The sequence below is a fragment of the Phaenicophaeus curvirostris genome, chromosome 14 (assembly GCF_032191515.1).
Source record: "Phaenicophaeus curvirostris isolate KB17595 chromosome 14, BPBGC_Pcur_1.0, whole genome shotgun sequence".
NCBI lineage: Eukaryota > Metazoa > Chordata > Aves > Cuculiformes > Cuculidae > Phaenicophaeus > Phaenicophaeus curvirostris.
The window spans coordinates 16,725,439-16,751,091 of NC_091405.1; the positions used below are offsets into that span (position 1 = coordinate 16,725,439).

Below are 25,653 nucleotides of genomic sequence, written 5' to 3' on the forward strand. Positions count from 1 at the left end.
CTGCAGCCCCGGGTCAGTGGCTGTGCAGAGGGATAAGTGCTCCAGAACAGAATGAGGACTTTTGACCGCCAGAGCAGAGCACAAGGCTGGTTTTCCCTTCCCAAGGGAACTCCTGAAGAAGCAAACATTGTTATAGATGACGCAGATGAGAAACGGGACAGGGAGGGAGATGCGTTGTTCAGATGGAACTGTTTGATTTGCCACATTGCAAAATTACTTGGATGAGGTAACAGATGGCACTGAAAACCTTTTGTGAGGTGAAGATATGTCACCGAGATGCATAACATTTGAAGAGGAAAAATGTAGACATTTCTCAGTATATTTGTAGAACATTTGGTAAAAGAGAATTAATATCTTATAGCTGGAACAATAAAGTTACGATAAACTTTTTTTATTTCTCCTATAAAAGAATGTTCTGATAAAAGAATTCTCCTAAGAAAGAATTGCAAATAGTTGTTAACTATCATGATTATTGCACACTTGCACACTACTGCTCCACCCCCTGAAGATGTAAAAACGATCTCTCTGCAAGAAGCATGCTATTTACAAATAAGCAAACTTTATTCTTCCCACTGGCTAAAAAGCAAAAGCAAAATGAATTCTGGTTTTCAAAACTTAAAAAGCAGACTGTTGTTAAAAAACGAAAATAAAATACCCAGCTGAGGGCGCACCCTAGAGTTGTTTCCTGACTCTTGTCCTGGCAGGATCTTGCACGGACTGGTACCATCCTGCTCCCACCAGGTCTGATCCGTTTCAGAGGGAGAAAACACTTAGGCTTAAACTATGAAGTTCTTACAATGTTATTCTTGTTGAAGACAAAAGCATGGATAGTTTCTCAGATTTCTGAGTCAGACATTGGCAGTGCTGTTACCAGTGAAACAAGAAGTGCTTTCACGACAGGGGTGACAGAACTAGCAAGAGCACCTGGGTCAGAGAAATGGGTCAATCCCCACCTTTCTTTCCATGCCACTAATCCATAGAGGTTAGCTCACCTGCGTACCTTGTACGCAACTACTGCTTTCCCAGATAGTCAGAGATCCTGAGGCGCAGCAGCTTGTGTGTGTGTGTCCCATAGCCTACAGGTACGCAGTCCCACCTGGCTATTGCACATGGCAGGAGCTCCAGGCCCAGGAGCCTTTACTCACTCAGGCACACCCCCAGGCTGCTTCCAAGACTCCCCAGGGCCATACCCGTGCCCTCTGGGGGACCACAGACACCTCTCCACTGCCAGCCCCTCACAGCAGATCCACTGGTGCTGATGCACTGAAGTCACTTCACAGCAGTTCCGCGCGGGGAAGGGCAAACGGGATTTTGCTGGGTGATTGACCATAGTGCACAGAACAGAATGGGTTCAAAGTGTACGCAACATTTTATTGAAAAAATACGAACGTTCTGTACATAAAGTACAACTCAGTGGGCTTGATAAAGCCTCCAGAGACTTATTGTTTAATATAGGTCGTCTTCTCTTCTGTTTCCTCTAAGGGCATAAAGCATACAATGAAGCAGCAGGTCCCTTGGACTGGTGCAAGCGTGATCCCATCGGTGTGCGTGCAGCACAGTACCTGGCTCTACACACGGGACTCCAGCGTGCTCAATGTACTTTGACGGATGGTCTGCAAGAAATTTAAAGCATGGAAGAACTGCACAGGACTGGTCCCTCAATCCACTGATGATTCCAAATTTACTGCGAGATCTCTGTTACCCTAAGCAGTCTGCATCTGCGCACGTAATATTTCTGACAAATAAATACAAAAATAAATAGGGATCTGGCCTCACAGAACCTCAAGTCTCAGAAGCAACACAATTTGTAGCAAGCTACATACATAACTTCAACTATATCAACATAATTTATTTAAATCTTGATCAATAAATGTATTAAAAGTATAAATTCTTATCCAATACTGAGAATTTAATTCTGGAAATAAACCCAGAAAAACAATGCTTTTTCAGTCTCTTCTTACAATTTAGTGTGCTCTTAGAAAATGCTTTATAGCTGAATTTCAGCAGAAACTAGCTGCTATATAACATAACTCTATTCCCCAAACCTAATATAAAAAGCTTTTAAAATCTTTTTACAGTAACTGGCTTTCATGTCCTAACTTTACATACAGTTACTAGAAATACTGCACATAGCAGTGCTGACTAAAAATAGGTTTAGTGTTAAAACTACATGCAGAAATGCTGGAGTACCAAAGCAGAAACTGAATAATGTGGCAGCTTCACAATTAACTCATGTTGCTAATTGGATGGTGTAACAATACTGCAATCCCAAAAGATATGTATGTCGCAAATGGAAAGACAATGAATAGGACTAGATGACGAGAAAGTTAGGCAAAAACTTTTCTTTTCTTTTCTTCTCCATCTAAAGCTGGAATGTCCGTTATCACCAAGGTAAACGTAGGCTAGTGTTAGAAGCCAGTACTAAATCAGGAGTAAATTGTGATGACTTCTCGGCCGCCGCCTCTAACAAGTAATACTCTCTCCAGGCCCTCAGTTAGGACTTCAAGAAACTCCATGTCTGTTTTGGTGAAGTTAAGGACAAAAGAAAAATCAAAACCAAAATACAGAGCAATTAACATCTGCAGGGGGTTTACATGTCAAGGATTTGGCATACTGCAGGTACCCCTTGAAGTGCCTAAGTACTGTGGGCTTGAATTTTAATCTTACTAGAGTGTTGCATTTGAAACTAAGCTCCCAAACTCTGATGTGTGAGCTACACCTGAGATACACCTTCTTCTTCAGGACTTCTGTTCACTTGAGTTCAGACACTGCCTTGCCCAGAACACTGGCTGCTATGAATGCCACCTTGCTACAACATCTGTTACATCCACTACTGAGAATTAAATAAAATAAATTAAATTAAATTTTATTTAATAAATTAATTCAATCAGGTAAGAATTTAGATGAGACTAATGTCAAACCTCAAGGCTTTGCGAGCAGCCAGTGACAACTTATACTTCAAGAAATTATTATACAGCGGCCACAAGCCAGCACCCACCACTCAGTGGACAATGTCACATATTACAGCCTAACAGCATTTGTGGCAAAATCTATCAAGAGCACAGACTAAAGGAAGATCTGTGTGCACCAGGTCTTGCTTAGAAGGATACAGTTTTCATCACCATCAGTATTCTTTGGAGGACCAGGCATGTTGAGAAGAACAAGCCGAGCATCATGGGATCTATTTACAATAACTTCATTCAGCTTCACTGCTGTGTGCATCCTTCGGACATTAGACTGGTTCCTGCAGAAGAAGCACATTCAGACCTACTATTAGAAACATACGTCTGAAAAATGAATTATTAAAAAGGCCCTAAAAAAGATACCTTACATTTCCAAAATACCCTGTTAAATGTCAACTCAACACAGAACTTTTCAAACTTGAGGAAGATACAAAAGAAATTTCAGAGTTCTTCAGGTACCGCTAATCCATCGGTTTTAAGATCTCTGGAGTCAAGTTTATAGAGTTACAGCGCTCTTCGAGAAGCATATTTCATAAAGATGATTTGCACTCTGCATTTCCACAAGGGAACGTGGTCTTTGACCGCAGACACATGAGATTGCAGAGCACTCCCTTCTGGCAGCCCTCTCCAGATCCCCTCACTCCATAGCAGCACAGGCCGTGCACCTCTACAGACTCAGTGCTGGAAAACTCTCTCAGAGACCTGTTAGAACCAATCAGGAGACTGACAGCACTGCGCCCAGGCCACACTGCTCATGAGTACACTTGTCTTTTGGTGTTCAACAGCAGTTGACATCTCCAGAGAAAGTCTGGTTTCCTACAGATTCATAGGCTGAAACACAGCCTACAAATGGCTGGATGTATGCTTGTTTATGGGGCTTTTCTGGTGTGTGGTAAGTTAGAAACCAACCAACTTCTCTGCCTGTTTTTTTGCAAGAAAAACTTATCAGCCAGGTATCTTTAAAAATATCAATCGTGCTTTCTAATTTGAGTAGCCACTTGGTTCAGAAGTTATGGGAAGGGAATAGATGCAGCATGATCTTATAAGCCTCTCTCCTTAAGAAACTAGTCTGAAAGAAGTAACAGGATTAACTATTCAGAATATATAATCAAAAAATAACATCAATTCATGTAGTAGCAGAACTGGAAAGTATCCTCTGGGGAGTCTGAGCCAGGGAATATTTCCTTCCTGCAGGAAATCAACCTTTATTTTGGCAACATAACAGGAAAAACAATACAGAAATAGACTTATCAAAGGGAGAGTATATTTGCAGCTTGGATTCACTTGGGTATTTTCTTCATTTTATTTATATTAAAAACAAGTATTAGTAGAAACAAATCAAATATGAATCTGTAGTTCTGTTAATTCAGCTTTACATGTCATGAGTGAAAAAGTGATGCAATGGTAAGAATGTGTTTGTTATACTAAGAACATAATTTTCACACTTTGAATTAACTGTCTCTTATTTCATGTTCTTACTTAATTTAGAGCAAGGACAACCTCTGTCTCTACCACATCAGCTTCAGAAAGCCATGGACAACACAGAGGCCAGATTATAGGAAGTGAGGAAGAAACCAGCACCAGAAACAACAAACTGCTATTAACTACGTATAGTTTTGGAAAAGTAATGAAAAATTAAAGGTTTGGTATTCTCTAAAGTGACATTTAAAATTGGCATCTCCCTAGTGATGTGAAGGTGTAGGCTGTAAGAAAGGGTTTGTTTAGTATCCAGAAACTGCCAGAAATAACATCATAGCGAAGTTGTGGAATGAGAGCTTCTCTAAATGAGTAACGTTTCCCACTTATTGTGTCACACTCTGCTTAAGAAAATAGGTTCAGACCTGTAATTGTTTTCTATCCTGACTTAGTCCTTGTTAGGAAAACTCTTCTAGTTTGTTATGTGCTATTTGTTATGATACTTACATGGCTCATCCTGCCCCCTTTAAAAGCTTTGCTAAGACTCCTAAACTCTAACTCCCTTTCTTTTCATTACATATAGTTTTCCTGCTTTTAGTTGAGAAACTGAAGTCTTCTCTCAACCACTTTAACGTACGTCTAAGTTAAATAACAAACTTACAAGTTTTCCCACTCTCTGAAAGCATGGAAGAGGAAAAAGTACAGGTAGTTAACACCAAATTCAGCAGAATTTCTACAGCAGATAGACTACGTATGGTTTGTCCCAAAGCCAATTTCAACTCTTACTGATATTATAGGAAGAAAAATCTGGAACTTTGCTAAGTATGCAAAGCTGACTGAGCAAACATTTCGAGTAAGATGTAGTACATCAAAGAGGTCACAGGAGATTCACACATTCTTATACAAAGCCAGAAATAGAGCTTTGATCCTTGCTATTCAGGGGGCACATGTGCAGTAATACTAGGGCTGTTACAAATCTATACTCCTTCAACAGCAAGTCTGTCTTAGCGGGTTTTGTCACACACATTCTATTCACAGTCATTCACTACTATCTCCACGGTTTCTTCCTTACCTCATTAAATACCCCACTACATATTAGATTGGTGAAATTAGTCTGGTTTTGATTCTGTGTTTTATTGAGGTACTTGGGAGACAGGTGGAAAGCCATGATAGGTTTTAAGAGCTCCAACTTTGAATTTGATTATACCAAGTAAAATACTGAGGGATGCGTGCCACGTGTAATTGGTTAGCGATTTCTCAGGAGGCTAACTGCTGTCTTTTCAGTGGTCAAGCCTCAATGTTTATTGTGCAGATCTAAACCAAGGATTAGGAGACAGAAGATATTAAAAGCACAGTATATCTAGAGTTTTAGGAAATGCAAGGAGTTGACAAGACTCACGGCTTAATGCTGATGAGATCTCTAAAGCTTCCCACAGCACTGCCTCGGTTCCTCTTCTCAGCATCACATTTCTCTTTTGTCCAGGTCATCTGAATGTTCTCAGGAACTGGGTCCGCCTCATCTTCTTCATCTGAGTAGAGGCTCTCCAGACGTGCTACTGAATGCCTGTCCTTCACCAGCTGAGCCTAGAGGTCACAGGAATGACACTGTGAACCTGGACAATTTATTTTTTATACTCTGGTTCTGTTTAAGCAATAGAAGACTTTTTGTTCCATTGCATCCCTTATTTTGCAGTTAATTCAGCATTTAGGACGCCTCTGATACCCAGCATCTGCCTTCACCAATAACCTTGCATAGCAAACTGACTTTAAGCAGTTTAGATGCAGAATTTGGAACTTGTCATGCAGAATTCAGACAAACAGAGGCCTGTATCTATACAAGAAACACATCATTACATGGTCTGAAACAATCTACAAGGCTGACAACAGAAAGAATGGAACAAACACATGCAGACACATTAGACCATCTGCATCCTTCATAAGTAGATATTCTAACAGTCCAAACAGGAATTAAATCTTCAGTAGGAAAACAGGATTTTCTATAAATTGGGACAAATGCCAGACATCCCTTGTAGAGCAAAAACAAGGTCAAGAAAGGGACAAGACTAACATCATCAAGTAATTGACTATCATTTACATCACAAAGGGGAACACACAAACCGTTTCTACAGCATATATGCTGCCATTGTTTTCCCCCAAACAAATAATTTCTAGCATGGTCTTGAGAATATAGCCAGGCCATTCAATGACTACATGTAGTTTTGGCAAACAGCAATGCTACACTAAAAGTATTTCCTTACATCTTTACAACACAGGAATTAAATTTAAGCAGCAGCTATACAAAATACTACCAGGAAGGCACTTAGTGTCATCCCCCTCAGCAGCCCATAACAATCAACCACAGATTACATACCTCCCTTTCTCTTTCTGTTTTTGTCAGTCTCATTTGCCTCAGCATCTGAGATCTCTGCTCCATCATAAGAGTTCTCTCATAAGTATATGCAGAGATATCACTATTTTGCTGCAGAAATAAAAAAAAAAAATACAGTGCTTGTAATCAAGTTATAACCAAACACCACCATTTGCATCATGAAGTGAAATATGGGCTCGAATTCCTTACCATTTCTACCACTTCTACCTCTGCCTCTATTCGGAGCTGATAGAGGAAAGTAGCCAAATCCTTCTTCATCTGGATGCTGTTATCATCCATCTGAGCTACAGTAAAAATTCTCATTTTGCATTTTCTCCAAACCTGGTGAGGGAACATAAACTCTCAGTATTTGCACCAATAATGTTTTGCTCCGCACTCTTTTATCAACAGGCTCTATTACTTGACCTCGTTTCTTTAAACTAATGCATAGAGCAGTAGTTGGGTGACAAACTTGGTTTTGTTAGCTCCTTACTTTGTGCTGTTTGAGAAGAAAAGGAAGCAACATCAACATGCCTCCGTCATGCACAATCCACCACACATCAATGTTGCCTTCATTGTAACGCTCATGGTTGCTGGGGTAGAAAGACACATTTTTGGGAACCAGCAGAGCCAGATGGGCTGCAGTTGTGCAGCGAACAGTACCTGCCCAAACGAGGAAGAACAGACAATTACTTCCAATTCTGCAAGAGTGATCTATGGCTTAAAAAACAACAGCAAGAAGTTACACACTGAGTAAAATGTCAGCAAACCACAAATGTCACTTTTTTACATTAAGGAAAATATGTACAGTAAGGTTTGCAAAGACAGGTTGGACCAAATGACAAAGCTGGGATAAATCAGATTTACAGGAAAACAAGTTCTATTTCATGCTTGAAATAAAAGGAGCAACCTTCAAAGTCAAGTATGAGGTGAAAGCATCTGCTCTGTTTTAATTTGACTGCATTAAGTAACTGGACCATAGGGGAAGGAGAGGGATATAGACAAGGAGAGTGCCAGCTCCACTACTGAAAAGAGATTAATAGGTTAGGACTAGTGAAAAGGCAGAGATTATAAGAAACAAATTATAGTTAGCCATAAAAACAAGATCTCTCACATCCACAGCTTTTCAACCATTCATTATAGATCAATTTTAGCTGCTAGATTAATCTTTGATGATCTTTCATAGGTCTTTTACCTACAAGGAGAGATATTTCAAATACAGAGCAGTTTTGTGAGAAATTATCTACTTTATAATCAGCCGTAGAAAAAGGAAAAAAAAAAAAAGACTAAAACCCAAAAGCAATTGCACAAGGATTCTGAGAATATCTCGTGTGTACCACACGTGTAATAAACATCTCTGTTCACAACATTTGATCACACAGAACCTTTAAAGCTCACCTATGAATGTCTTCCATGACCTTGGATCTTCACTTTGTCTCCACCCATAAGGCCATCCCAAAACCACAGTATTATGTTTCATGCCACCTAGCCCACAGGACTGGATCAGGTGAGCAATTCCTTCCCGAACTTTATTGGCTACAACTACTTGACAAAATCCTTTCACCTTCTCAATATCCATCATATTCTTAATAGTCTGGAAGAGAGACAAGGAAAAATCTCACAGCCAAGAGGAATGCTAGGTATTTCTCTATCATGTCGTTACAGTGTGAATTCCTGGTTCACACATCTGCAGATAAAACACAGTTCAAAGCAGATTTCTGCTCATCCACTTTCCTTAGTTAAACAGATGAGAAAATATCCACTAACTGCGAATAACACTTGTTTAAAATACACATACTTCTCCTCCAAATATAATTATTTCTAACAGATTAAGATAAGGGGTTTTTTTGTTTGTGCTATAATCTCTTACTCATTGTAATAGTTAGTGATATCTGGGCTACTATTTCACTTTCCATTTTCTACTTCTAAAACATTCACCTTTACAAACCCAAGTTTAATTAATTTCATTCAGATCTTCGGTTCCAGATTTCTATGTAACATGCTGTGTTATTATATTCAGTTTCGAAATAGAAGCACCAAACCCTCCACACCTATCAAGAACACCATATCCTGTACTTGCTCAAAAACTAAACAAAGTTGGTCAACATGTAGGCCTATGAATTAGTTTTCCCTTTAAAACAGTTTTCCTGATAAAAAGAGGCAGTTTTCTGCCTCTGGAGAAGTTCAGGACCATCCTTCAGTACTTTTTGTAATACATTTGTCACCACACTGAAATAAACACAGCACATCTGCTAAGCTTGTAATAACCAACAGATACTGAACTGTTTCTTGATATGTTCAGTAAATTAAATAGTCCTCTTTCTTCCATTTATCAGCATACATAACTTGCATAGCAATTACTTCTTATAGATGAAGATTGTATTATGCAGTAATGATGTTTGCACAAGTTGCAGGCATTGATCTTGCATGAGTATTCCTAAAGCCACAACTGACAATTGAAAAATGTTTGCAAGCCCTTTATTGAACAGCTGTAGCTTTACTCAACCAGTCCTGTATTTCATGGAAGCCTTTCTGGTAAGCTTTTTTCCATATATGATTATGAAACTTCCAAGTTATCTGCCCACTCACCCCTTTTTACTTCAGGAATTTAAGACACCAACCTGTTCAGCAGCTTGGGCCTCTCCATAAGTTTCCAAGAAATTCCCTTGGATCACTGACCCTATGATAGTCAAACCTTTGCCGGCTTTCAGCTGAGATGCAAATGTTAACAGTCTAGGGTATTTTACATGCAAATCTTCATCAAGTTTCAGAAGCACCAGCAACTGAGGCCTGGACGAAATAAAAAAAAGGGAATGCATTTTTCACTATGGCTTTAACAAAACCACATGTAAAAAATTGCCTCTCTCATCACTTTACTTGATCTCAAATATTAACTCTGAAACGCTACCTCACACATCGAACGGGTTTTAATTACTACACTATTTCTCTTGATTGAAAGCAGATTTGAAGCACTGAGGGAATTCTTCTGCCGCATTGTTTTGACAGTCATAAAACCCATTTGTGTACTTAGCTCAAGAGGCTTGCATTAGTGTTTTATGTACATGGTTGATTTTCAGGGCTCTTAAGTACTATTAGAACACACACTGTGTTCATACTGTAGTGCAGTCCTTCCGGATCTGTCCAGATACTTGTGCCAAACAGCTGAGAAACATGAATATTTCCATCTAAACACAGAACCCACCTGCTTTCTGTGCCTTGCTACACATCAATCACTTAAGTCTAAGGAGATAATCACAACAGTGAATTTTTTTTAGTCTAAAACTTACCTCCAGTTCTTTGTGTGGGGGGGGCCCTCCTCCAGCCTGAGTAAGGCATATCTTGCTGCACTGAGCGAAAGACCCCGGATACCATCACCCCATTCTTTCTCCGCACTGTGAAGAACACAAAATTCAGCCAACATATGGTTTCATTATCATTTAACTGCACATTTACAGTCGTGCTACAGAGAAATCATTGCCTTTAATGAGTTTAGTAATGTGACACGTAGCATGCATCACATGTATACTAGTCATTCATAGACATGTGTCTGAGACCATGTACCACATGAGAGAAATGAAATCTTTTAGTCAAATGCAGACCACAGCCCTGTGGTATCACCATACATTCTGCATTTAATTTGTAATCACAAATCTGCAATTTGTAATCTCCCCTACAGAGAATGCTTCCCAAGCATAAACAGGCATTTCAATACACGGTTTGTTAAAATTAATTACCATAGCCTGACTCCATCAGATATTAACCATCTCAGGCAACCTAGATTCAGCTTTTCAAGGACTGTTCTAGACAGACCTTCACACCACATGAAGTGGAATGAGGTAGCTACCTTCAGGTGTTTGGCGCCTGAAGTAATGATGAGTGACACAGTGGAAGGGCAGATCCCAACCAGTGTTTCTGCTTCTTGTGACCCTCAAGTTTCACCAAACACCTTTAGAGGCTTAATGCCAAAGCACTTCAGGGGCATTTGTTCAGCACAGGTGCAACAGAACAATGGAAAAAAATGAACAAATAAGCCATTAACAAGAAAGAACTGGACAGTTCCTTCTCCAAAAGTGAAGGGTAAAGATAATGCAATAAAAACAGACCCAATCGCCTCCCTACCAGTTTCTATCCAGTTAATACTTACCCTTGATATTCAATGTACTTATAAATCATGCCTGCAATCAGCATAGCTACCAAAGCATAATACCAAGACGAAATGAACATCAGCGCCAGGCAAATACTCATGCCCAAAAATGAGAGGGCCCTAAAACAAAAAGCATAGATATTAGTGAGTAATGGCGTAGATAATCTTGAAAACAAAGTCAGTTATTTTCTTGCTCTTTTTTCTTTAAGTTTTCTGTTCTGAACTGGCAGTAAGAATAAAGCTTCCAATCAACCTCCCTAGTCCCTAGCAGTTTCAGTACGATATTGTTGGTATGAAACTCACACCATTAAATATGTGGGTCTGGTCAACTATGAGTATTAAATTAAAACACTCATCTCTAGAACTGATATCCAGAGAAGTAAAAGACACCCCTGACCCCTATGGAGAGAGTTCTTTTAACACCCACACACTGTAGTTTGCAGACCAGGCGCTGAGCATGCTGGCCTTTTGCTTACCAGTGATAGTATTTAAATCGGGGCCGCCAGTTTGGAGTTCTAAGGAGCGTTTGTACGGCACATGCGAGATTAACAAAGAGGTAGCACATCAAGAAAAACCTGCAAAAGTGAAAAAAAAAAGTGCAAAACATTCTAGCACACACATTTATAGATTCTAGCAGATATTATAACCACACAAATTACATACAGTCAAAATAGAGCTGCCCTGTCACGTGTGACTATCCCTCTGATTTTTATTAACTTGAACTGTCAGTACAGAGTAGTTAGAACAGTGTTTTAATTAGATCAAGTCAGACTTGTCCACCAAACACTAGATTTGTTCTGTAATAAAAATAGTATTTTCCCAAAGAAAATAACAATGCAGATACACTACGAACATGTTTATTCACTGAATACTCCAGAGTAGAAACAAACAGACATCCACGTAGAGCCCAAAGTCAGAGAATTAATAGAAGTAATAAAAGTGGAACAAACCAGGAATTTGCTTTACTGGTTTAATATATAATTCTGAAAGACAACAAAATTAGCAATACTTGAGAGAATATCACTCTTCCTCCCCTCTTTTTTTTTTAACTTAAACAGCAACCACCTTATTTCTTACATTGAGAGAATTGGAGCCACCATGTCAAGCGAAGCAATAAGGATTCCCAGCTCAGCAATTAACGCTGTTAACAGAAGAGCCCACGTTGGTTCACCATTCGCTTTTCCATGACCAAAAATCTGAAGAAATAGAAACAATAAACCTATCTTCCAAGTATTACATAAGGTTATAAAGAAAAACAGAATTACATTTTAAAAAACAATAGTCATTTCCCCAAATATATTTTTTTCTCTAGAGCAAGAAGTCAAATTATTCTACTGGCTTTCTGTGCTTCACCAAATTAGAAGTCAGACTTCTTCACAGAATTACCATGTACGTCTACTCAAACTCCATTAAAATTATACCTAGTCTTTAACAAACGATAAGAACGCATTAAAACAAAAATCATTGACCTTCATGTCAACAATGGGCAAACTAGGGAAAATAAATCTGATCTCCAAGACCATAAAGACAAATGGCAGGTTAGTTACTATGTACAGAATGCTTTCCAGGTTTTTTTTGGGGGGTGGTTGTTTGGAGTTTATTTTACTTGTTTGGGTGGGAGGGGTAAGATGCACGAACCCAGAGAAAAGGAATGATGTTGTCCTTTGCTATCGCTTGCAGTAGCCGTGGGGCTCCAGTAAGACTTTGCAAACCTGCTCCGCAGGTAGAGAAGAAGGATCCTATCACAATGACCCATGGCGAGGGCCACGAAAGGGTGCCCACCACTAAGTTCCTGTTCACTGCATCACCGTACCTGCGGAGAGGGACAGCAAAACATTCATATTCAAAGGACTATTTTGACACATATTTTCTTGATTACAAAGTAGTAAACAATCCAAATTATTTTTCATATACAGACAGGAAGTGTACAGTCCAATTCCAACAATTCAAAAACTTTGTTTTGCCTATATATCATAACACTCTTACATTATTATAACAAAATTATTTTCCACTTTCACCTAGACATATGCCGTTCTTAAAACAGTAAGTTTAATGTTTAAAAACACCCAACACAATCCAGCATCAGACACCCCTACTTTAGGGACTTTTTGGCTGGTTGGTTTGGTTTCTCGGGGAGCTTTTTTCTCAGATGATTATGTTCACAAGCACTTCCCTGCTTTTCCACTGGAAACAGTCCATCAGCAGTAGGGAAGCTGTCAGAAAAGGCCCTCGTAGACTCTAGCACTGAGAACACCGTTACTGGGTTTACAAACAAAATTGTTTGTAAACTTTTTGTAACCAGTCACCAATAACCAGAGGGTGGAGATAACCACATATCAAGCTTTGTCCAGTTACAGATGCCTGGTTGCATTTCTTGATTTGGTTTCTACGTAAGAAAATCATCACAAGTGCTAAGAGAAAATACTTCTTTCTCTGAAAACCACTGTTAGTAATACAGCATATACAGATCTATAGATGTGTGGCACCTGCCTGTACTGAGGTAAAAAAAAAAAAATTTAAAAAAAATCAAGGTTCCTCTGGAGAGAAAAAAAAAAAAAAGGACAATTTTTGTTGGTTTGTATCTTGCTGCTCTAGGGAGGAGAAATTAAAAATAGAAATCTACAATTTACTAATAGAGATTTGGTCTTTGAACAAGTACCTCTGGAAACTGAAGAGTGTATGTCAACACAAGATAACATAGGTTTGGGACAGGGTAGGGGTGGGGAGGAATTAAGACCTAGCATGAAAAATCTGTATCAAATCAAACACTAGAAGATTCCTAGAACATTGTTTACAATATGGTTTAAAAGGCACCCAGAAGCAAAAGCCAAAAGGCAGGGTTGGGTGGGGTGGTTGTGCATAAGATGAGGAAGAACAACTTCCCTGCAAAAAGAAAAGGAAAGGAGATCATTAAAGCAGTAAAACTTACTTATCTCTCAGGACTACTCCTTCTATGCAGGCTCCAAATAATAATACACAACTGAAGTCTTGAATACAGTGTGTGATAAGGAAAGCAGCATTTATTTACACATGGCAAACAAAACCAACCACAGTCAGTATTGCAGACAGTTCAAGATGTGCCTCTCCTATGGCATTTGCACTGCAGCATCTCCGTAAGTACATGGTAAAGCTGGTGAGTAAATTAATGACTCACTGCTTATATGTATCTTCTAGTATTAAAGCAAAAAAGTAATTATGCTATATTTCAATTTTCAAAAAAGTTTTAAATGTTATGATAAAGGAGATCTCTTCAGGCACAAGAGGAGAGAGAAAAGAAAGATGTTTTAATATCAGTTTCTGTTTTATACAAAAAGTAATAACAGAGGAAACATTAATCACTCCTAAAAATCATGGTGTAAGCCTTCCACTGGGTGGCGTACTCACATCTATGTATAAAGTTACCCACCACAAAATGTTTCAAACTGCAAATAGTTCAGCATTAGAGCTGGGGGCTACCTCTGTGACCTGTTTTAAAATGTATTATATTCAGAGGAAACACAGACTTCTTGGTATAGGGTCAGTTCCCAGAGTGACATCTGGGAAAAGCTGCGCTCCTAAGAAGCTGGGGCAAGTGACCTGGGATCCTGATTTACAGCTTGGCAATGCCTGGCAAAAAAAACAGGTTCAAAGCAACAGAATTTCCAGGAGAGTCATCATCTTGGCCAGCTGTCCTTTGGGTAAGATTTACTCAGAAAGCTCTTACAAAGTAGTTCTGAAGTCCCTGGTCATATTAATTGCCTTTTGCCTTTTCTTTTTTGTAACCCCTTATGTTGATAAATTGTAGTTTAGGACACAAACAGCCAGATGAAGCTGAAAGATTTGGGCTTCATGTTCTCAGCAAAGCTCCTGTGGTCCTAAGCCCTGAAAAAATTTAACCCTATACCAAACCTGGTAACTTCAGCTGGGACAAAGGCTGTTCCTTCAAACATAGATTCAGCACCCAGAAATCTGGTATGAGGAACAGCCTCATCTTCTGCAAATTAAATGCTCCAGTCTCAGTGGGAACAGGTGGGAAATGACGAGTCATACACAGCTACATGGTTCTCAGTGAGCTCAGTGTGTGTAAACTTCCACACATGCCAGCCAGGAATGTGTCTAAGAACCACGGCACGGCATTAAATCGAATGACTGTTAAAAATCAAGTAAGGGCTAAGGGTGGCAGGGGAAATACAACCCTGTAAGCTGATGAAAGATGATCTCGTTTCACTGACTTCTGAATAAAAACATACATTACTAATTTTAAAAGGATACAGACTAGTGATGTGGTGACAATAGCAAGAATTGTTCCAACAGGAATGGATTTTTGTGCATCTTTGAGGTCCCCTGATCTGTTTGATCCAGCCATGATACCTGAAAATACAGTTTGGATGGAAGATCATGGGAGAGAAGAAAGCTCAGAGAACCAAGATGCTGTCATGTCCCAGTATTCTTACCAGTCACTGAAGGGAAGAAGATGCCAACCAGCACCATGAATGATGTAGTTATATCTGAAAGCACGTACAGATGCAGATTGCTCTTCTGGCCTGCTACGTCAACAGATGGGTGATGTGCTTTCTCCAGTATCTCTCCTTTCTCCAAATAATTGCTCCATAAGTTGTCTGCAATGTTATCATCACACCACAGAAGAGAAAAGTATGTTTCAGTTCAAACGTATGCTCATTATAATGAGTATACAACTGAAGATCACAAATGCAATTCATGCAATTCATTTATCAACACAAATTAAGATGTAGACAAGTTACACAAAAGAAAATTTATACTGTATGCTTTCAAGGGAACCAGTAACAAAAACCAATAAATATGGTTAAATAGCCTACAGAAGTCTAAGCAACTTTTATCCTTTAGTATTACTAAAGCTACATTCTTTTAACTTCATACTTGTTTTAATACCAAGAAATACACTGAATATTTTTAACAAACCACCATGCCCACACATAGTAGCTCAGACAATCCAAAGCAGCAACATTAGCCAGCTTTCTACATATCAACAGGCTTGTTATTTAGACAGTGGAAGAATTCTAGAGAATTATATGGTCAGCATTTCAAATTTCACTAATAAATGCTGAGTCCTTTTTAGAAACTAGATTACTTGTTTCTGTGGAAACCTGCACAAAACAACTGGATTTCATTTCAATAATGAATACTTTTAAAAGATGTTATATTCAGGAGCAGGCAAAGAAGGAGGTACGCTATTTCTATACAAGTACTCTTCTCTTTCAGGACATAATCTTAACCTCTCTAAAATGGAGAGTCATAGCTACAGAGTTCTGAAAAATTTTAAACAAATTACTTATGTTAATATAGCTTATAATTACAGATGACTTTCTGCTGAAATTATCAGGCATAAAAGGCAAACATAATCAATTTTACTGCAGACAAGCGCTGTATCATGAGAAAAGAGCTTTTTATAAATCATAAGACTTGGTTTTCTTTATTGAAGATAATTTTCTCCATTGTAATTACATTACATTTCTTTAGTACCTCTTTCTTAACCAGCAGGGAGCAGTTCAACCTATTCCAGCTGCTGAGCACGCCTCTCCTCTTTAAGGGAAAAAAAATATTCTATTGTACCTTTTAAAATGCCACTAGCTGCTCCTGGAATTCCCGCTATCTCAGAGACATTATTCATTAGGAAATATTCATCACAGTGCTCAGTGGTTAAGTTTGTAGTGTGGCAGAAGAGCTCCCAGAGCTTAGAGGCCACAGTAATGTTATCCTTAACTATGGTTTTGGCACAAACATCAAACTGATCTCTTGACAAAGTCCTGTTGCCCAACATGCAAATCCTGGAAGGGAAACATGAAAACAAGTACTATTATATGATGCCGGGAAAATGAACTCCACCCTTCCCCATAATTCTTCCATATCATGAAAATTTCAAGTGCCTCTAGTCTGCTACATCACTTCTCAGCTTCAAAAACATGCTGGTAGCAGGACAAAGGCTCTGTATCCATTTCCTTTAAAGGTCAGAAGTATAGAGCTACTCTTCCCACAATTTGGGGAGAGATGTAAAAACCTACACCAGTGTGATCTATTGGAATTTGGTAAATTTATCTTAAATGCTGAAAGGGAAAGATGAGGCAACATCTTTGTTTTCAATTAAACAGATTGTCTGGAGTGCAATAATGAAGAATACTAGCATTCAAATTACTAGATGCTAGGACTATCTAAAAGTATTTAGCATCACATTATCCCAGTTTCTGTACAGTAGCACCCAAACAACCCCTGACAGGGTAGCTTCAGAATTAGGAACATACATTTCAATCACAATAAGCAAAGGTTCAAAGGTTCTTCTTGTCAGAAGGTACTCTACAGAATTGCTAAAATCCTCCAGCGCCTGTTGTGTTTCACAACCTCAAAAACAGTTTATTCAACACTGAAAATCTTTAATCCATTTCTCCAAAGATGGTTCCACAGACAGGGTGATAGAAAAGCTTGCTGCCACTAAAGGTTCACTCAGCTTCTCTTCCCACAGTGCCAGAAAACACCCAAAGGGGAAAAAAATGCATTGTTTCTTCCATTTTAGTAAGTTTAGTTGTTTTATAGATCTTATCAATCTCTGAAGCCAGGAAAATAGAAGAGAGGGCCATTTCTGTAGCGTTTGCAGGCCCGTGAACTGTAACTTCAGGAGAAGCCTTCCTCTTCAGAATTAAAAATGAATACAGTATTTGGCTGCTTCAGCAAAAGAAAAAGGAATACAGCACAAGGAATAAAGATAGGCAAAACATTTCAGAACAATCCATGAGATAATGAGGGGGAGGCAGAGACACTGTTTTATTTTTACGGCTGTTTTACAGCAGTGGCAGGTTTACATTATAATCACTGAGCCCTAAGTATCTAAAGGGAGCACTTGAGGGTTGCAAGTACTTATTTACGGTCACAACATTTTAAGATGTGAATAATTATGCAGACTCAACTCCTCTATTTCCATTCCACTCATCTCGTTTGCAGTATCAGGAAATACTGTTTGTATTTCTGGCAAAACACATGCACCCACATTACTGCTGCTCCAGCTCTGACTTTAAGAAACGGTATTACATGTTTAACTGCCAACATGGCAAGGAATGTGTGTGGCATTCAGAGCAGGGCAACTCATAGGGCAGACTAATCTGCTTTTAGATCAAGGGGAAGTGTCACTGGAGCCTCAGGATGGCCCCACCATCACACCTCCCACATTCCTAAGTGACGCTTTATTTCTCAGCAAACAGCTGCATCACACCACCACAGTTTCTAACCACCGAGGCAACACATCATGTCTGACAGGCCTGGGGAAAATGGGCTTACCAAAATGCTTCCTACTCAGAAGGAATGCCACAAATAACCTAGCAAAAATCTTGCTAAAATTTAATTCAGCAGCCGTAGGCAAAGATACTGGATTTTCTTTGCAGAAAGCAGAAAAATGTCAGCCTCCATCAATCTGCATACTTACCATGAGACTTCATTCTACAGAAACAGTTAAAGAATATAATAATGCATTCATTTTAGCCTAAGAAAATTCTATTCCATGAGCTCGGCATGCAGAAGACTATTACTATCACTGCAGACAACTTAAAAAAAAAAGTCAAGTATTTCACAAAAAAGGTAGCTTTGGCAATGTATTAGGCACGAGTTTTAAGTAACTTTCACTGAACTCCCACGTTCCAGACCCATAGGCAAAGCCCTACCCCCACTGAGAAATATTACTCACGGAAATTCAGGTGGATCAAAGATGGACTTGATAGCTCCAGCATAAATGGACAGTATGGAAATTACTACACAGGCCAAGAAGAGGGAAGCAAATTTGTTAACATATTTCACGCCTACGAAGACCACCACTGCCATCAGGATGAGGAATACAGTTCCATACACTCTCATGTTGTTTAGCATAGCACTGGATGCATCATGGGCACCAGATGGATGAAAAATTGCTGCTTGCGGCACAATATATGTCTGAAACAAGAAGAGAGCAAGCTTAAGGAACACAGGAACAGAACTGCGTATTACTGTAGTGATCTTGTACCTACACTGGAAATGAACGCCACTTTCCAGTTTGCAATGTGCTCTTCACCAGGAACCCTGAGTTTACAGGAAAAAGAATGGGCTACTACCCCTTCACATTTCAGTTGTACAACTGAGCCAATTTTATCAATGATGAACAAGTGTCTTCCATTAAGTTATACTCCCATCTACATTTTCAGAACAGCATCTATTCTGGGTACCCACAGAGCGTGCAACTTCCAAACCAAAGCACTAGCAGCACAGAACTGGACAGCAAGAAACTGGAGACCTTCTGGTCTCTACCTGCAAATGGGTATACAAATGAAGAACACGAATACTTGCAGTATTTTCTATATGCGACTTGTCTTAAAAGCAGAACTACTCTGGTACTACTCACCAATAAAATCTCTATGGCACCAAGGATATACATCGCTCCTGCAAATGTTGTTCCCAAATAAAAGCACAGTCCTACAGCTCCACCAAACTCTGGGCCTAATGACCTTGATATCATGAAATAGGAGCCACCAGCTACAAAACAAGAACATAAATTATAGTCTTCTCTCGCTTCATTGTTATAAATTATAAAATACTGACAAGAACACAACAAAACTATACACTGTGTATCTGCTTTCTTAGGGGTTCAGTTGAAGTATCTTTTTGTTAGCACAAGAGTAACTAAAAAAAATATATAAAAATATAAATTCAGGCTTTATATCCTGGCTTAAGGAAACTTCTCTGGAATAAAACCATGTTAACGGCTTATAGCAACTTGTTTGTTTTTTTCAATACAAGTGAGAAGTCTGCTAACTACACTTACCAGGAACAACACCATTTGTGGCAATAGCACTCATTGATATGGTTGTCAGCATGGTCTGGGGAAAACAAGGAAAAGGAAGCAATTGTGTCAACAATATTTTTGTAAGTTATTTCTTGGTAGAGCAAAACCATACATAGGACATGATATTTCTATTTATTTTGCCTTGACAGCCATTATCTGAAAGAAAACAAGGGTAGCAGAACTGTAACCATCAAGCCATTGAGATGACTACTGCTTTATCAGGTCAAGTAATCCAGACAAAGCAAGATAAAAGAACGCAGGTGTCCTTCCATCTGCAGAGCTGAAATTCCCCCAAAGGCTACTGCACCCAAGTAGGCAGCCGTGACTTGGGACAGGAAAAGAAACAGTTGTTTGCTGAACAAACAACATTTTAAAGACTGTATCTACACTAGATATGTTTTGCCAGTTTAGAAACCCCAGCAAAAACAAGAAAAAAAGGAAACCAAAAGGAAACGAAATCACATGGCTCCAAGCAGAGCAGAAGTGTCTAATATAAGTCTGGCTTTTCTTTACACACACATCTACAATGCAGCCCCTCCAAGTTTCTCAGTAGTTTCACAGAGGTTACGTCACATGCATTATTTTACCTATATACTTACACAACAGCAGCAAAGTAGTACAATCAGGAAGGACTGAAGAACTCCAGCCATTCCTACCATCCAGGTCAGCCGAAGGAAGAGAATAACTCCAAAGATATTCTGCATGCATGGTAAATACACTCCCATCAGGGTGCCCATGCTGGGTGACTGAAAAAGTAGTTTGACATTAATTAACTGGAATTATTTAAAGCATAGGTAATTAAAAAAATCTCACAACTTCAGTTATTTAAATGGTAGAAGTTCAGCAAACATAAAAGTAGACACACACAAGTACTATTGTACCGGACTTCAACAAAACACAGAACAAACTTCTAACACCAAACCTACACATTTCTGAATAAAATGCCGATCCCGTCACATCTTCACATTTGAAATAATTATAATCAGCATTTAACACAAATTACTAATAACAGAACATACTTGCATTTGTTTTATTGTAGAACCACTGAGTTTCTATGAATAGCATGAAAGCCGTTGAGTGCTACAGACCCTAAGTAAGACAGAACCTACCCAGCTCCCCAGAATTAACAGATCAGTTTAATGGAAAACATCCTTTTGTGACGTTACAACCAGAAGAGACTTGGAAGCAATCTGGAGACATGAATAATGTATTCCCTTCCACTTTATATTATTTCACGTAGAACTAATGATTCTACCTTTCCTATGCTTAAATAATGTTAGCATCAGACTGCGAGTTACTTTTGACAGTGACTGAGGAAATACAAGTTAGTTACGCAACTTCACAGGAACTACACATGACTGGCATTCAATATAGCATCTTGAAGAATTCTCCTTTGCTCATACAGTTATCATCAGAGGATAGACACACCCAAAACAATGACATCAAAAGGTCACGAATAAGGGCTTTATGTCAAGGAATACAAATGTTCCCTGCATGGGCACATTTGGCACTAGCAGCAATTCAGAGCTACAAATCTCTGTGGTTTCCTGCCAAGACATTTCATTCCTTCTGCTTTCTGAGGTTTTCATTGGTATTTAAAGTTCTACAGAATGCTGAACCATAAGGGGAATAGAGAGTGTAAGTTCCCAAATGCCTGTCCCTTGTCATACTTCCTTCTATAAACAGACTTGGATTCCAAAACATATTACAGATGGACAGCATTTAAAAGAAACCCACAATTATCTAAATGAGGAGGATATTAAAGGGAGGTGACAACACTTGTTCAAATTTTACTCCACATACCATTGACTAGATGCAAAAATAAATAGGTAACATGCAGCCTTACAGACAAGTAAGTCATGAATAGGAAGCAATGATATTCAAGACAAGCATATTAAATGGCTGTCAAAACTTAGTTCTTGCCTTGTCTTCTCTATGGAAAAAAATTAGTTGCCTGCGGTAAGCCAAGACTGTATTTTACTACCCAAAGCAAAACACTAGAAAAATCAAATAGTTATAATATCACCATGTCTAAATGAACAACTACAGAATTTAAAGCTTCGATTAGCAATTGCATATTACAATTCAAAATTTCCTCATCTGCATTAGGAATTTGCCCTGCCACGAGATGAAAGAAAACTGCCTAAGAATATGATTTGAACAGTTCTTTGTTAAAAATGCCAAAAATTGCTGACTGAATTTCTTGAAGTCAGCTTTGACTTCCTTGTGTGACTAAGGCTAAATCAGATCAACAGAGCTGTTACTCAACTCTTTCAGTTCCAGAAAACAAAGAAAGCTCTGCCATTTGCACAACAATTACCATCCAACAGAACAAACCTGATCAGCTTTGCCAAGATTATGTGTGAGGGCAATAATAGTTGTTGTCTTCTGATACTAACAGAAATGTCACTTGTACCTAAAGTATCCTGACCAGGGTAAGGTATTTTTAAAGAAGTTGTTCAATGCTATAGTGGAGATGGGACCTCTCAGGCTATTCCATATAGTGTAGCTGTTTCCTCAAGAAGGGGAGGTTCAGGTACTTCTGATTCAAACATCTTCATCTAATTCACAATGTGTCTTTAACAGCATAAATATTAACTGAGAAAGGACTAAATAACATTGCCAAGTAATAGGCAGATGTTGCCCTGCATTAGTGCTTCCTATTGTCACATTAATGCATTCTTTGCTCCCCCTTAAGAGACACTCCACGTAGTTTTACCATCTACTTGACTGTTCATCCATCAGTCCCCCGACTCACAATACATCATTCCAGCAGCCAGCATCAAATGACTCTATCAGACGTGGGTATCTCAGAGGTAAAAGAGATCCTAAGTCTCTGTCAAAACTGGCACATGGGGAAAGAAAGAAGCCCAACCTATTGCCCCTATGCAGGGGAAGCAAGTAGAGCACACTTGTTATATACTCTATATGAGAGTTTCCCAAGCACTAACAAAGCACATTAGTTTTCACTTTGCCCTTTAAACATTCTGCCCTAAGCGGTCCCCCAGCTTTGCTCTACTGTTCATCATCATCTCTACCTCCTCTTAAGTGGCCTCTTAGACATATCAAGTTACAAGGTGACTTCAGCCACAGAGGAAGGGAAATTGTGCATTAGTTGTAGTCATGAGACTAGGAAACGCCTAAGTGTCTGCCCACAGACAAAAACCAAGCTGCAATATCACTAAGCGTATCTCAGGCATAAGAGTTTACTCTGGATTTTCTTAACCTGCAGAATAAAAAAGTACCAGTATGAAAGAATGACCCACAAATGCCACTTGGACCCACTTGATCTCAGACGTATTTAACACCAGCAATCCCAATAGCTACCAAATTGAAAAATTAAACAACCCTTGCTGCATAAAGGAAATAAAACACAAAGACATTTCAAAAAACTATGGTATGGATCACCAAGAAGGGACAGAAAAATCTCAAAAATAGTCTTGATTTCAGTGATGCAGATCATGTTTCTGTTCACTCTCATCAGCTGCAGACGCATAATTGATACAAATATTGATCTGAGTCTGAAGGACACTATTTCCATTGTGCCAGTGTGATAGGTTATCAAAGCACTTGGCCGCAGGGCTCAGGGACATTGATCAGTAATGACAGCTCTTGTGGTTGCTCTGCAGCATGAGGACAGACAGCAGCACTGAAGCAAACTGCCTTATTAGAAATACACGAACTAAAATAATTAATCTAATTTTTTTTCCATCATGCGAGAAGATATTTTTATAGCACTGCAACCTGAAGTGCTTTAATATACACTGTATTTAACATAAAAAGCACCACACTTTCTACCCTATTATACAAAGTAGTGTGAATTTTATCTGATATGTCTAACACAGAATACTACTATCAAAAATATTTAATGAGAATGCAACTGGGTAGTATGTTTATATTAAGTCATTTTGCACTAGAGTTGTCCTGATCTTTATTCACATCTTCCACAAACCGCAGCAATTATTCCAAAAGATTAGAAGGAGGATAGGCATGTAATACAAGCTTGCAGAAAAGTTCAGGTCTCTTTTGGTCTTGCCACTGTAGAAAGCAGGTACTGACAACAAAGATCTCCACAAGCTAAAGCACATTGCCCTCTAGTCTTTTAAGCTTAAAGTTCGGAAGAGAGATCTTATGTTTTTGACACCCGCCCCTTGTTGATTTGGTCACTTCATGGGCACAGAACTGCTTGTCTCTTTATTTTGCGCCTATGGTTTTTTGTTCATTTGGGTTTTTCCTGGTTTCTTTTTGGGTTGGCTTTTTTGTCACTTGAATGGATACGATATGGTGGCCAGGGGTGTGTTAGGTCACAAAAAGCTGTTCACCGAGAGACCTGTCTTATGTGCTCAGAGAATTCTGTGCTCACTTACTGAAAGGACTGCTTGCTTCATTCCATCTTTGACCACCAGACCTAGAGTCTGCTCACTCTCCTTGTTCCATACCTTGCCTGTGAGACGCCAGTTCTAGTAAGTGACACACAAGGACAGGCAGCTTACATTTTGTCACACTGGCTGGGTACGTATTTGCTGAGCATACCCAGCATAGCAGTCAGCAACAAGTCAGTTAACAACACTGGCACTTAAAAACAGAACCTGCTGTTGTGCTGGGGTGGCTAGTCAAGCTTCTGTAAGGACAGCACATTGATTTATACTTCAAAGATGATTAAAAATAAGTGTACAGAAGAACCCCATTTGCAAAGTCTCTAGGTAACTTCAATCCATAGCACTGTGCTATTCAACTTTCTTATATTCCGCAAGTTGTTTAAGATTTCATATTGCTTATGGCAAGGGAGGGAGAAGAAATTCAGCATTCAGTTACAATATTGCAGCTGATGTAGTTTATCCTAGAGACAGACATGCCAGGAAAAGATTCCCTTAAGGAAATCGCACTGTTTACACAGAAAATACTGATTTATTAACACAGGATGATATTGTCACTTTTGGAATAGTTACCCAATCCACTCTATAAAAAAACAGCTGAGAAATCCACAGACACACATTTTTGGGATACGGGAAAGCCTAATTCAGGACAACCCAGGTATTAAGCCCAAACTTAATGGTTTTAACAAGGAAAACAGTCCTTTTCATGGTAGTAAATAGTTTGAAAATATTCAAGTGTTTACATAAAGCATACCTACACACAGAAATACTAACACCAAACCTCACACATTACTCTACCAGGGATTTAAAACAACTTCTCAGTTTCCCGTTAATTGCTTCAGTTTTACTTTATGAAGATATACTGCATTTATTTTAACCAGCTTTACACTACAGACCCATCACTAAATTTTCCCAATTCTTTTTCCAAGAGGGAAGTCAGTAACAAGCTTTCAGATCAGACCACATCTCACCCTGGCATTCTGGTCAGGCAAATATTATAATAAAGAAATAAACAGCAAAAGTGATCAGAACTTTCTCAAAATAGTAAGGACTGTACCTATTTTATTGCACTCGTTTCTATCTTTGTCAGGGTAATAATCAGTCTGCTTTTGATAGTAAGAGGTTGAAAATTATTTCGGATTACACAATAACACCACATTAACAGCTGAGGCCTGACATAATTCCCACCAAAAGCATGCCAAAACAGGGATGCAGCTGAGAGTTTGTATTAGCAAAGTGAAGGTAAAAACTTTGGACAGACTCAGCAATCAGTATAACACCATGTACCACACAAAACAAATTCACAGCTAAAACGTTTATTTTTTTTTATGTAAGCTTATAGTACCAGAATGCAGTTACTACACCCAGACAACCTTCAGTCAATCTCGTAATGATGTCACATTAACCAAAACATTAGAGCACTTCAGTGCATGTGGTCCAAGATAAAATTAAATTTTAAGCTTCATGTTGACTAAACAACTTGGTTTTAACCCAAGTGTAAACCCATGCAGAGTAAAGAACTGGAGCGTGAGTAAGGGAGCTGGAATCCGGTGTTCTACATGGGGTAACAT

The 25,653-nt window shown here is 38.9% G+C and overlaps 1 protein-coding gene across 4 annotated transcripts in view; it reads right to left on the minus strand.

Moving 5' to 3' along the window:
* Positions 1-1,350: 1,350 nt before the first annotated feature.
* The window catches only part of SLC12A4 (solute carrier family 12 member 4), a 49,579-nt gene continuing 25,276 nt past the window's right edge, over positions 1,351-25,653 (minus strand). For all 4 annotated transcript variants that reach the window (XM_069868343.1, XM_069868344.1, XM_069868341.1 and 1 more), the window contains 21 exons: positions 20,306-20,452; positions 19,686-19,740; positions 19,266-19,396; positions 18,579-18,820; positions 16,463-16,677; positions 15,325-15,489; positions 15,143-15,241; positions 13,821-13,878; positions 12,530-12,704; positions 11,969-12,087; positions 11,368-11,466; positions 10,892-11,011; positions 10,035-10,139; positions 9,369-9,537; positions 8,146-8,341; positions 7,241-7,410; positions 6,958-7,089; positions 6,751-6,858; positions 5,779-5,963; positions 3,111-3,244; positions 1,351-2,518 (listed from right to left, as the gene is read on the minus strand). In XM_069868343.1, coding sequence (XP_069724444.1) covers positions 2,427-2,518; positions 3,111-3,244; positions 5,779-5,963; positions 6,751-6,858; positions 6,958-7,089; positions 7,241-7,410; positions 8,146-8,341; positions 9,369-9,537; positions 10,035-10,139; positions 10,892-11,011; positions 11,368-11,466; positions 11,969-12,087; positions 12,530-12,704; positions 13,821-13,878; positions 15,143-15,241; positions 15,325-15,489; positions 16,463-16,677; positions 18,579-18,820; positions 19,266-19,396; positions 19,686-19,740; positions 20,306-20,452 — 2,916 coding nt within the window. In that variant the 3' untranslated portion in view covers positions 1,351-2,426. The remainder of the gene's footprint in view (positions 2,519-3,110; positions 3,245-5,778; positions 5,964-6,750; positions 6,859-6,957; positions 7,090-7,240; positions 7,411-8,145; positions 8,342-9,368; positions 9,538-10,034; positions 10,140-10,891; positions 11,012-11,367; positions 11,467-11,968; positions 12,088-12,529; positions 12,705-13,820; positions 13,879-15,142; positions 15,242-15,324; positions 15,490-16,462; positions 16,678-18,578; positions 18,821-19,265; positions 19,397-19,685; positions 19,741-20,305; positions 20,453-25,653) is intronic.